At 41.5% G+C, this 13,868-nt stretch overlaps 2 protein-coding genes across 2 annotated transcripts; both read right to left on the reverse strand.

Annotated features, from left to right (window-relative positions):
• LOC134020527 (ensconsin-like) lies at positions 1 to 1,302 on the reverse strand. Its single transcript, XM_062460669.1, has 2 exons — positions 848 to 1,302; positions 1 to 743 (listed from the first exon to the last, which is right to left on the reverse strand). The coding sequence occupies exons 1-2, from the start codon at positions 1,298 to 1,300 to the stop codon at positions 84 to 86; spliced, it is 1,113 nt and encodes a 370-aa protein (XP_062316653.1). The 5' UTR covers positions 1,301 to 1,302; the 3' UTR covers positions 1 to 83.
• Positions 1,303 to 10,362: 9,060 nt separating this feature from the next.
• On the reverse strand, positions 10,363 to 11,664 carry LOC134020528 (ensconsin-like). The gene is made up of 2 exons (XM_062460670.1): positions 11,209 to 11,664; positions 10,363 to 11,104 (listed from the first exon to the last, which is right to left on the reverse strand). Exons 1-2 carry the CDS (start codon positions 11,659 to 11,661, stop codon positions 10,445 to 10,447), a joined length of 1,113 nt encoding a protein of 370 aa, XP_062316654.1. The 5' UTR covers positions 11,662 to 11,664; the 3' UTR covers positions 10,363 to 10,444.
• Positions 11,665 to 13,868: the final 2,204 nt, after the last annotated feature.

Consider the following 13,868-nt stretch of genomic DNA (forward strand, 5'->3'; position numbering starts at 1 on the left):
CCAAATGACTGAGCAAAGGTGTAGAAGGGCAGTCCCTGATGTTTGTCACGGTTGGTGTTACAGTAGATGGAAAGTCTCTCTTATCAGTGGAAATGAAAGGCCCTCTTTATCTTCTCGAAGAAGCCATATTTTGGCAAAGACCCCATTTCCAATTGTCCTTTTTCTGCCTTTTTCTCTTCCTTTTCTTTCTTCTTCATTTCCTGTCTTTGCTCTTCTGCTAACCTTTGCATCTCTTTCCTTTCTAGAGCTTTCATTTTGCATCTCTCATTCTCCAGCTTAGTTTGAATCTCCATGTTTCTTTTTTCTGCCTGCTCCAGCTGCTTCCTCTGTTTCTTCTCCATCTTCTCCTGCGCCAGCTTTTCTGCTTTCTTCTGCTTTTCTATGAACTCCCTCTCTTTCTTTGCTGCTTTACCCTCCTCAGCCTTTATCTCATTCTCAATTTTCATCAACATGTCACTGTTGGAACTCTCCTCAACAGATGCCTCCTGTACTTGCAGCTTTGCCAGTCCACTCTCTAATCCTTCCTCCTGGTTGGCCATGGGGTGGGTGTAGATTTGAGTGTCCTCAGGAAGAGGTGTGCAGGTGGGATGCTTGACCCCGTGGGGGTGCCTGGCCTGAGCTTCCAGGGGTTTGGTGGTGGTGAGGCCCAAGTATGCTCCATATTTACCCAGTGGGAGGGGTGTGGGGGTTGGGGAGACTGGCTGATGGACGGGGGACATTGATGGCAGTTTGATATCTGCTGTCTGTGTTGGAGACAAGAAAATTGTTAGCACTGTAATGTAATACCCAACACAAAGGACACTTTTCTGAAGTAAAAAACAAATGACATGTTGGCATATAGTCTTACCTCCTCAAGCAGTTCATCCAGTATCTTTAACTCCTCCAAGATGGTAGGAGACTTAAGCACCTGTGTGTGAGGTGTCTTGGTCTCCTGCAGAATTTCAAGTTTTTTCATAGAGTTGAGCTCCTGCTCTTTCTGTCTCTGCTCTGCCTCCCACAGCTCTCGTTCCTTCTGCCTCCACTCTCTCCACCTCTCCTGCCTCTGCATGTCCCGACTGTCTTCTGCCAGCCTTTTCTCTGCCTCCCTTAGCTCTGCCAGCCTCTTTTCACGCGGCTTCTGTAAGGTCTTTTTCAGGTCTACCCACCTTTTAATTATAAGCCTCGTTTCAGCATCCTTCTGTGCTGCCTGCATCTTCCGGGCCCATCTCTGTTCTGCCAGTATCTGTGGCCCGCTTTTTACCGCCGGTGTCCGTTCTTTCTTTTTCTTATCCATCCGCTTCTTTCCTGGAAATCCGCTCATGTTCTCTGTTTCTGTTGGGAAAGAAAAGTGACTGCAGTGTTGACATAGACTTTTATAGTTATTTTACTCATTATGACCAACAGATATGACACATTGCTTTGTGACATCATAGCTACATTGTGACAACATTCTCGTCGACGACTCGTCCGCTGGACATTTGAATCTCCGATGTTTTTCTAACATATGGCAAAAACATGGCGCATTCTGTGCTATCACTGTAAAACATTACATCCCCATCAGAGGTGTTGTTAGACATACAACTCTACTGGGGCACAGGCCAAGTAGAGTTGGAAATTCAAGCTTGCTGCGCACAATGCACTACTAAACTCCCCTTGCTTAACCCATTATACAACAGTTCAGGGACGCAAGTTTGATATCAGCTTTTGGCAGGGACATTTTTTTTAGCTTCATGTAATAATGTTTTTATGTTTCAGTCAAAATAAGATGATCAGGCATCTCATTTAGAAACTATCTTTAGTTTTGTAATGTTTTCTTAGCCTACCTATTCTGACTTGTGTGCCGAGTCTTCTGTGTGCGTGCTGCAGTGGCTATTTGGCAAGCTCAGAAGAGCGCGCTGACATGGAATTCGGTTTGTTTTCGGTTAAACACTTTTACAAGCGTTGATTGGGATACTGCGTATTTTTTTCCGGAATTATCAATCTAAATTAATGCACTGACTAATAAAGTTAATTGTTAAAACTCAAACTTTAGATTTTACTGGGGCACAGCAGATTTATACTGGGGCACGTGCCCCAGTTAAAAGGGTCTAACGACGCCCATGAGCCCCATAGTTATGACCACTTCATTTCAACTCAAAGTTCTGACAAGTTTTGGATTTTGGACTCAACTGTATGAGTTTTCGAAAATGAAACCTGCATTAATTCAATGGTTGACTGCCAGATGTGTTGATTGAACTTGGGTATGTAAGTTAAAAGTTGAAGAAGAAAAAAAACTCGCGGGGGTGGGAGCAAGATTTTTTTTTTTTGCCGCTTCTTTTGAATTGAGGGAGCAACCATCCTCAGTTCTACTTTATGAGCGGAGTGCGTTAGGGCTGAACTGCAGTGTGCACGGAGGTGAGTTCACATATCTTAAATCAAATATTTTCCATTTAACTTAGGCATAGTAATGTAATAACATTGAGAACATAATATAGGCCTACGTCTGCTTTTTAACGGCCTGGAAAGGCTAAATTCGTGGCCTTGATGTTAGCTAGCCCCACACACACACATTTTCAGACATTCTTTTTAATCAGTCATGCTTTGGATTAGAAGTAGCCTAACGTTATATTATGAACATAAAGGTAGTGCCAATTGGTTTAGTTTTAAACGTGACCGCAATATTCGTTTTTTATTTCCTACGCCACAGAAACTAACAGAGTCCGTCTGTCCAATCAGGAGGGTCCGTCTTCTGCTAGATAGACCCTACCTTTTCCGTCAGAAGTTAATGTCGTTGTGTTTTCCTATTTGCCGTTGTGTTTTTCTATTTGCCGTTGTGTTTTGCACTTTAGGGCCACCGTACATATCGCTGTCCTTCAATCAGCACAGGAACCATCGACATCAACGTGTCAATGTTTATGATGTAGCCCAGGACAGAGAGGAACCTTCAAAAGCAAATATTGCATCACTATGATAATTCTGCCAAAACAGGACACAAGAAAGCAGGGATGCAAACTTACAGGACAGAGCATCTTATGAACTCGATGCAGACAGGAGGATAGAGCATCTGAACTCGATGCAGACAGGAGGACAGAGCATCTGAACTCGATGCAGAAGATAGTATATAAACAAGAGAACAGAGCATCTGTTGAACTTGTATCATGGACTTAAGGGATGCACTGAAACCGGTAGAGTTTTAGCTTAGATCATTTAATGATTTGTAAATTGACTACTTGTATACATCTAACGAAGAATAAAATATACCCTTATTTTCTAAATCAGCAGTCTCATTCTGATAATTTAATTATAATTAAGAATTTGTACTGGGTATTGGCGACTACAAATGGTGTCAGTGCATCACTAATTGAATAGTCACTATTTTAAAAGACCTCTTTGTTCGGTAAAGGGGTTTGCCATCCTCCATCTTCAAAGTGAGCAAGTACCCCCTGGCTTTTATCAAGAACTCCTTGGTGCTTGTGTTACGGTGTGGTACAGAGTGGATCCAAACACAGCACAAATACAATTAGGTGATTAATTGGGTGTAGTCCTGAGTTGTGGTCTTGTTTGGTGAATCAGCGGGTCGGCAGGCAGGGACTGGGTTCACGGATGATGATCCTGGGCACAAAGAAAACAGGTTTACAGAAGGCAAGTGAATCAAGCAATGCTTGAGGGTCAAAAGCGCATACTACCACAGTAGCTGTGACAACGATCTGACGAGGAGTGGTTGGAAAGCCGGGTTGAAGTATGCAGGATGATGAGGTAATGGGCGGCAAGTGTGTAGGGTCTAGGCAGGATGATACAGGAGAACCAGCAGGGGGTGTAAAAGGGACCAGGTCGTGGCCGTAACAGCTTGTCCAATTCCTAGAACCAAAGTGGGCTTTGAACCCTTTGGCTCTGGGATTGCGACTGTTCAAGATGTCAAACAGCCTGTCTGTTATCTATAAACAAATATCTAAATGAACTGAAAGCACTGAAAAATATCACTTTAACTTAGTGTCAACAGGTATCAGATAGTAAACACCCAAGTATGAGGCATAGTTTGATTTCTCTCCATTTCCTCTGTGGCTATGCTTTTTAAAATTAAATTGCTGCATTGCTTTAAACCTGTAAACCTCGTTTTGGGGTAGCTGACCAACAGATCAACTTCAACGGGAGGGTGGGTGGTAAAGGGTTAAAGGTGTTAAAGCAATTAATCACTCAAATGTTGGTACGAACAGTAGAATGTTGGGAAATGTTTTTGGTCAATGATGCAAAACCCTAGCTGCATTACCTTAATTAATTCTGAAGTAGCCTCACAATCTTTGAACTCTGCATAGCCCATGTCCTGAAAAGTGCGGAGCACCACTGCCACAGAGTCACTCAAAGTCTGAGCAGCCAGGGAGACCTTGACTGAGTTTATAAGGAGAAATGAAGAGCACATAAGCGCTACAAGATACAAACATCATCAAAAAATATAAAAAATAATAAAGCCCTAGAGCCCATTTCTATTGCGGCCCTCTATACATAAATCATCATGCAACTATACCTTCATCTTCTGATTAGCAAAGTTCACATGCTTATCTGTGACTCGGTTGGCAGCATGTAGTCCACTTTTCTTTTGGACATTGTTCAGCTGAACTATGTACTTCCAATTGATACTGCCAGTTATGCTTCTAATTGGGCTGTATGCCTGCAGAATCAGATTTTTTTTTTTCACTGCACACGTCAACTGTACAGCACCATAATCTGCACAATTATGTAAATACAATCAAAGTGTATAAAAACAGTCAACCAGAGCAGATAGGCAATAATGAGCATGTACCTGCAACATTGCGTGTCAGCTTCAGCATGTGGCAAGCGTCCATCATAACAAAAACATTGTCATGGGTTACTGGATGTGGGAAATGGGTCTTCAAGGGCTCACAGGGGTCTGCTTTTAGATCGCACCCAAGTTGGGAGCACATACTGACATTTGATGCATGACCATCCATAGTCATGCACACCACCCTTATCTGACGATGATGCAGCTCTTCTAATGCATCTTCTACCAACACTTTCTGTGATTCTGGTGTGAGGGACTTGGTCAAATAATATGCGATTGGAGCTTTCCAATAACCTTGAAGCCCAACCACCATAAACACAAGAACCTCGGAAGCCACATAATCCAAACATTGTTTGTGTCTGAGGATCATGTTGAACGTGTTTTTTGATGGACATGGCATCCAGCATCAGAGTGACACATCCGTATTTGACCTCATCTTCCTGGCGCCGTTTTTCCAGCATGTCCAACATCATTGTATTGAGACCAGGTCTGGCATCAAGAGAGCTCAGTCACCTTGTATAATTATAAAGTAGACATTTAACCACATAATGGAGGATTCTAAATCTTTGTGTCTATTCCAATATGTAATAATAGTATTCAATGACACAAATCTGTGTTCTAGAAAGAGTGGTCTGGAGTCGCAGAGGTCCGATAATATCAGCTTTAATGCAGCAGTTGGAAATCAACAAGTACAGAGCTCTGGAGTTGTCTAAGTTTCCCTACCCGCAACTGAGTTTGGGCTGGTTCACGAAGTCCAACTGGCTATCTTTCCCTGCCCCAGCTGAAGGAGCTGAAGCTCCGCCCCTCGCTGCCTAGTGCCTACCTACGACCCAGATAATGGACGCTATGTCAAGCCGAACAAAACCGTATAGAATTAGAATTTATTTGTTCAATGAGTGAAACATACAGATGCGTATAAATGAAATGTTCCCCTGAGCTGTAACAGTAAAAATGGACACCAGAGACAGCAGACAGTGAGCTCTCCAACTAGGCTACTTCTAACACATTAGCTACCATATCACCAAAATACCATCATTCTACACCGAGTAGTCTAATATCAATTTAGCGGTTTTCACTAACTCATAGCAGAGATACCTCTGGAAAAGTTATCTAGTATAATTATAACAAGCACACAGAACTGAGTGATGAACTGCTGGCGGCGGTGGATGGTCCAGGTGCGACCGGAGGATGAACGGTCGGAGGGGCGATGCTCGGTACGGCTCCGCGCTGCAAGAGAAGCCGTGTGTTGGTGAACCCCGTCTGTCTCTGGTCCATGTTAAAACTGTCCGCCGTGAAATGGTCAGTGCAGAGGCGGCTGTTGGAGTTTATCCGAAGCTTTCCATGAGTGTGGCTCTTCACAAAATCTATCCACCTATTTTTCCTTTCATTATCAATAGGGAACTTAAATGGCGTTGCAGCGCAGCTGGATTTCTTGCATCCAGGGACGATGCAGTTGTGGGTGGTGGGCAACATCCGGAAGCTAGCTAGCTAGCTGATGTAGGCTACAATAACAGTACAGCAGGAGGAGCCATTCAGTGATCTGGCGTAGATAGGGCGAAATGACGTAGATAGGGCATTTTGTGGCTCCGCCCATTAAAACCTGATCTGAAAACGGAAGAGAAACTGTTCTTCGGTTTAACTCCACATTTCAGTGTGACAAAGTCTTATCGCTTTGCACATGCTTTCAGGAACTCATTTCACACGTATATAATGTACTTAGAAGCAAAACATGGAATTTACTTTACAGGATCTTTAATGGGTTGGTAACTTGTATTGACACGATTAGTGATAACTTTGAATCTTATTTCAGAAATCTGTTTGGATTTCAACTTTGGAGGCATATTTGATTGAGGCACACGCTGCAGGCTGTCAAAACAGACAGTAAGTGGAAACACAACACACATTAGTCACACAATATTCAGTGTTAAGTTGAACACCATTATTAAAAATGATTACTGTAAATATGGAGAAACAGTAAAGTTACTTTGAATCTTATAGAAATGAAGAGGAGGGGTGACATCAGCAGTTGTTTCTCACCAAAGACTAAAAGGACACCAGCACAGAAAGATGCATCTGGAGAACAGGTGATGGAAATAGAGGCTGAGCAACAGAGAAGTGACAAGGTAGAAAGCAAAGATGACCAGGCACATGACGAGGTGGAAGGAGACAAAAAAAAGCAACAGGAAAGTGTCAGTGATAAGTTAGAAGGCAAAGATGACCAGGCACAAGACGAGGTGGAAGGAGAACACCACAGAGATGAAGAGATGGAAGAGGGAGAGCATCACAGAGATAAGGTGCAAGAGGGAGAGAGCGAGAGACAACAAGACGATGTACAGAGCTCAGACAGTGAAAGGGAAATGATAGTGCCTGAAGCATTACAAGTTGGCTCCAGTCAAACTGGTCCACATGGTATGAAAATTGTTACTACATAGTATGTTACAAAATTTTATGCTGCAAATTATGTTATTAGTAGTTGATATATTTTATAATCAGATAAGCTCTATTTCAGTTTCAACATTATTATTTCAATCTCTCCCCCCCATCTTCTAGACATATCCAAGTCCAGGTGTGAGGGTCCATCTCAGCCGAAACGGGAGAGTTTTCCCAAGACCCTCCAGGGAGGAGCCAGAAGAAGCTTCCGAACAGACTGGTACAAAACTAATTCATGGCTGGAATACTCACAGTCCAAAGATGCAGCTTATTGTTTCCCCTGTAGACATTTCTCTCTACCTGATGCCCCAAAGACGGTTTTTACCTCAATGAACGGGTATCGTAATTGGAAAAAGATAGTGTCATCGCTTCCACCTTGGGACAGCATGTAGTTCCAGATAGCAAACACACATTTTGTGTCAATGTGTACTATCCAGTTATGGATAACATGATTGGAGAAATAGAAAGACGGTTTTCTAACACAAATTGTAACATAATGCAAGGTGTCCAGGCACTAAATCCGTCAAGTACTACTTTTTTGAGAGAGGAGGCTGTTCTTTTATTGGCTAATGCTTATGATTCAAATACTGAGGATCTTAAACATGAGTTACATCAGACGAGGAGAGTACTAGAGAGAAAAAAGAAGGAAATGGAGTGTCCTACCACATTGATGGAGTTTGCTCATTTTTTGGACCCATACCAGGAAGTTTTTTACGAGTTGTTCAGGTTGTGTAAAATAGCAGTAGTTTTACCGGTGAGCAGTGCATCGTGTAAACAAAGTTTTTCAACTCTTCGGATCATAAAAAATCACTTGCGGTCTACTATGACAGAGAATAGATTATCAAGTTTGGCTGTACTCAGCATTGAATCAAAACGCACTAAAGTTTTGGATCTAAATACGTTTGTGAGGTGTTTTGCTGAACAACATGGTAATCGCCGCATTCAGCTCTTGTAGGAATGCCAATATCAAGCTCTGCTTACTGGTGAACTGAGATGTAAGTGTATTTTTTTGTGGGGGGACTGACCCCTAAAACACATTTTAAATTGTTATAATGTACAGTATGTATACTGGATGTAAGTTAAAACAGTATTTTTGTTGTAAGGTGGGATAATCAGTTATTATTCATTAAACTTTGTCTGCCACCTAATGTTTCTAAGGCTTTAATAATGTGCCATAATAATGTATGTGTACTGTATGTAATGTTTTAAAATGTCTTAATTTGGGGGCATTCCAAGTAAACATTGTTCAAGTCTTTTGTCTTTTATTGTTAGGTACACAGGCCACCATGGTTAGACTGTGCACTGAAATTCTTAGGACTAGACAACGCAAGTACTCAGAACAAATGTAGACCTATGACAAGCTAACATGTATATACAATATACAATAAACCTCCTAAATATCCCAAATAATAAGCAATAGAGTAAACTAAACCTAGCGCACATAATATCTATACTAGCCTTATAACCTATACTAACCTAGAGACAAGTAGGGTATACTTAGTGCAATATTGCTGATTGTGCAACCATTAGCTAAAGTGACAGTGTGTAAAGTGACTAGTGTAAGTGTGTCGACAGTGTATCAATATACAAATCAATGTTCATTCAGAAGCCTGATGGCCCTTGGAAAGAAACTGTGGTTCAATCTACGTGTGCGAGACCAAATGCTTCGGTATAGTCTGCCAGAAGGCAACAGGATAAAAAGACTGGAGGATGGGTGGTAACAGTCTGATTGATTAATAATATAACTGCGATTAAATCAGCATATATACTTCTGCCACGGGGTGCCACCCCTCAAAATCTCCTGCCACCCTCTTGCCACCCCATGAATATTTTTCTAGATCCGCCCCTGAAATCCAGACAGGCTCTATGTAATTGACAAGGTAAGAGCAACACCAGTCATTCAGTCATTAATAGGTATAGGGCTCTTGTATGCCTGTCGTGTTATGTTTGTTTTAATGGAAATCTGGAGTGTATTACTCCTTTGGTGTGGTTCATATTGATAGGTGAGTACAGAAATACATCCCACTCCCATCATGCCTGGTGGATTTTGTGGGATTTTCTTTTGCTTAAAAGTCTTGGAAATACATTATTTCACATAGTATAAGATATGTATTTTTTATTGCATATAATTGGGTGAATAATATCATTTATGTTCAGATAACCTTCCAATCAGATGCACTGACAGTCAGACTGACTAATTCTTTAATTCAGTTCAATAAAATGGAGAGTGCTTGAAAACCACATTGTAAATGTCATGTATTAATGTAAGATATTGTATTTGTTGTTGGCTTTTCATAGATGGCAAAGGCTCCTCCTGTGCTGCTCGTGAGTGGAAACCCCTTCAGTGCTGATTGTGCAATTTGTCTTCACATGGATGGAAAGGACATTGCGAAGGTAGAGGACATCTCAATGGGAGTTGGTGCCCTACTGGGGATCTATTTCATCTTTGGAGTTAAATATGCAGAGAATGTAAAGAAGACACATTTTTATGCAGTGCAATGTTTCGTATCAATTAAGTACCAATCAAATTAAGTACCAATAGGGGTAATTAAAATGGCAAATGTCTTGCTCTAAATGTATAATGTAATATTTTGTATTCATTGAGATTTCTATTGATTTATTTTTGCAAATTAGAAATGATCAACAAAAAGTCTGATATGTAAATAAAAACATGCTTGAAAACTGTTTCACCATTATTATTGTTTTTATTGTTACTACTACTACTACTACTACTAATACTATTACTACTACTACTACTACTACTACTACTACTACTACTACTACTATTACTACTACTACTACTAGTACTACTACTCCTATTATTACTACGACTACACTACTACTACTACTACTACTAATACTACTACTACTACTACTACTATTACTACTAATACTACTACTACTACTACTATTACTACTACTACTACTACTACTACTACTACTACTACTACTACTACTACTACACAACTTCTATAAAGGTTCTTCACAGAGCTTCAAAAGGTTCTTCAAGTAACCTAATGAAGGGGTTCTTCTAAGAACCTTTTCTTGAAGGTTCCTCAAAGCACCATAAGAGGTTCCTCCACAGTTCAAAATTAAAGAACCTCCAAAGGTTCCTCAAGGATTTTGTTGTTTTAACAGTGAGTGCTTGTTGAAAGTTGGTAAGTGTGCCAGTGATCCAAATGACTGAGCAAAGGTGTAGAAGGGCAGTCCCTGATGTTTGTCACGGTTGGTGTTACAGTAGATGGAAAGTCTCTCTTATCAGTGGAAATGAAAGGCCCTCTTTATCTTCTCGAAGAAGCCATATTTTGGCAAAGACCCCATTTCCAATTGTCCTTTTTCTGCCTTTTTCTCTTCCTTTTCTTTCTTCTTCATTTCCTGTCTTTGCTCTTCTGCTAACCTTTGCATCTCTTTCCTTTCTAGAGCTTTCATTTTGCATCTCTCATTCTCCAGCTTAGTTTGAATCTCCATGTTTCTTTTTTCTGCCTGCTCCAGCTGCTTCCTCTGTTTCTTCTCCATCTTCTCCTGCGCCAGCTTTTCTGCTTTCTTCTGCTTTTCTATGAACTCCCTCTCTTTCTTTGCTGCTTTACCCTCCTCAGCCTTTATCTCATTCTCAATTTTCATCAACATGTCACTGTTGGAACTCTCCTCAACAGATGCCTCCTGTACTTGCAGCTTTGCTAGTCCACTCTCTAATCCTTCCTCCTGGTTGGCCATGGGGTGGGTGTAGATTTGAGTGTCCTCAGGAAGAGGTGTGCAGGTGGGATGCTTGACCCCGTGGGGGTGCCTGGCCTGAGCTTCCAGGGGTTTGGTGGTGGTGAGGCCCAAGTATGCTCCATCTTTACCCAGTGGGAGGGGTGTGGGGGTTGGGGAGACTGGCTGATGGACGGGGGACATTGATGGCAGTTTGATATCTGCTGTCTGTGTTGGAGACAAGAAAATTGTTAGCACTGTAATGTAATACCCAACACAAAGGACACTTTTCTGAAGTAAAAAACAAATGACATGTTGGCATATAGTCTTACCTCCTCAAGCAGTTCATCCAGTATCTTTAACTCCTCCAAGATGGTAGGAGACTTAAGCACCTGTGTGTGAGGTGTCTTGGTCTCCTGCAGAATTTCAAGTTTTTTCTTAGAGTTGAGCTCCTGCTCTTTCTGTCTCTGCTCTGCCTCCCACAGCTCTCGTTCCTTCTGCCTCCACTCTCTCCACCTCTCCTGCCTCTGCATGTCCCGACTGTCTTCTGCCAGCCTTTTCTCTGCCTCCCTTAGCTCTGCCAGCCTCTTTTCACGCGGCTTCTGTAAGGTCTTTTTCAGGTCTACCCACCTTTTAATTATAAGCCTCGTTTCAGCATCCTTCTGTGCTGCCTGCATCTTCCGGGCCCATCTCTGTTCTGCCTGTATCTGTGGCCCGCTTTTTACCGCCGGTGTCCGTTCTTTCTTTTTCTTATCCATCCGCTTCTTTCCTGGAAATCCGCTCATGTTCTCTGTTTCTGTTGGGAAAGAAAAGTGACTGCAGTGTTGACATAGACTTTTATAGTTATTTTACTCATTATGACCAACAGATATGACACATTGCTTTGTGACATCATAGCTACATTGTGACAACATTCTGACTCGTCCGCTGGACATTTGAATCTCATTTGAATGGCAAAAACATGGCGCATTCTGTGCTATCACTGTAAAACATTACATCCCCATCAGAGGTGTTGTTAGACATACAACTCTACTGGGGCACAGGCCAAGTAGAGTTGGAAATTCAAGCTTGCTGCGCACAATGCACTACTAAACTCCCCTTGCTTAACCCATTATACAACAGTTCAGGGACGCAAGTTTGATATCAGCTTTTGGCAGGGACATTTTTTTTAGCTTCATGTAATAATGTTTTTATGTTTCAGTCAAAATAAGATGATCAGGCATCTCATTTAGAAACTATCTTTAGTTTTGTAATGTTTTCTTAGCCTACCTATTCTGACTTGTGTGCCGAGTCTTCTGTGTGCGTGCTGCAGTGGCTATTTGGCAAGCTCAGAAGAGCGCGCTGACTTGGAATTCGGTTTGTTTTCGGTTAAACACTTTTACAAGCGTTGATTGGGATACTGCGTATTTTTTTTCCGGAATTATCAATCTAAATTAATGCACTGACTAATAAAGTAAATTGTTAAAACTCAAACTTTAGATTTTACTGGGGCACAGCAGATTTATACTGGGGCACGTGCCCCAGTTAAAAGGGTCTAACGACGCCCATGAGCCCCATAGTTATGACCACTTCATTTAAACTCAAAGCTCTGACAAGTTTTGGATTTTGGACTCAACTGTATGAGTTTTCGAAAATGAAACCTGCAATTAATTCAATGGTTGACTGCCAGATGTGTTGATTGAACTTGGGTATGTAAGTTAAAAGTTGAAGTGTAAAATTAGACATCATGAAGAATACCTTTGCAATGAACTGTGGTAGGTGTATATGCAGAGTATCTCTCAGGTAGTGATATGCCTTTGGACTATAGGGGTGGAACGGTACACTGAAGTCACGGTTCGGTTCATACCGCGGTTCAGACATCACGGTTCGGTACAAGTTCGGTACAACGGAGGGAAAAGCAAAACAAACCAGGTTCCCCTACGAGTGAATACGGCACATTGAAGATGACATGTAAATTCTGATTGCGTCAGTAATGTTTTTGGCCCTATTTGTAGGGTGATTTCAGGTAATGTGGGACACTTTTTGGTAGAGGCTCCAGTAAACTTAGGAACTGTTAACTCACCCCAGTGGTGTTTCTGTAAATGGTTTTAGGGCTTAGGAACATTTTCATGTTGGAATGAAATGGGAATGCACAGTATTTTAGGAGCTACACACTTTCAAACATAACATGACCCCCTCTTTTACTCAGGCAGCATTTTAAGGTAATGTGGGACAGCTTGTGTGGTAAGTGGGACAGTCATGTCTGTCAGCCTGCTAATATTAATAATAATTAGTTTATATACAACAATTCTAGGTGCAAGGGTGTGGCAAGATTCATTTTGACTTAAACAATAGGCATAAAGTGTAACTGATGTAAACCTTAGTGATCTGCAGTCTATGTGCTAGCTAGCTAGTCACGATGCGTTAGCATTTCGTTGGACTAGCGTTAGTGGTCACGCTTACAAAGCGCTGGTTCGATGACAGTGAAAGTTGTTATTTAGTTGGGAATTTAAGTGCAGTGTGATGCAGTATTAAAAATGTGAGAACCGTCGAATTAAAATACTTTTATAGCATAAACAAAGCATTACTAGATGTCCTACTTGAAGAATGCTGTCAGGTAATGTGGGACAGTCACATAAAACTTTTTTTTGTTTGTTGCTTTTACACATTTTTGTGTGTGTTTCAATCAGTGGTTAAACCCCTTCATTATGCTGCAATAGTACTCATTGTAACTTAATTTAAATTCCTTTGCCAGCCTTAATCATTGAGAAATAGAATGTCATGAGCATAATACGTTCTTCCTGAAGCAGTCAGTGATAAGCCGACGATGAGCCGACGTATCTGCGACGTTTGAAATAGAGCACAGAGATGAGAAGAAATCCGATCATTTGCCGATGCTTATCCGACGTTATGAATAGAACACGACGTTTCGATCTTAAGCCGACGTCGGCAAGACTAGGCTATGTGTGGGATCCCGCTGAACTTTCGATGCGTTTTTTTCTGTACGGACCTC

The sequence above is a fragment of the Osmerus eperlanus genome, chromosome 5 (genome assembly GCF_963692335.1).
Source record: "Osmerus eperlanus chromosome 5, fOsmEpe2.1, whole genome shotgun sequence".
NCBI lineage: Eukaryota > Metazoa > Chordata > Actinopteri > Osmeriformes > Osmeridae > Osmerus > Osmerus eperlanus.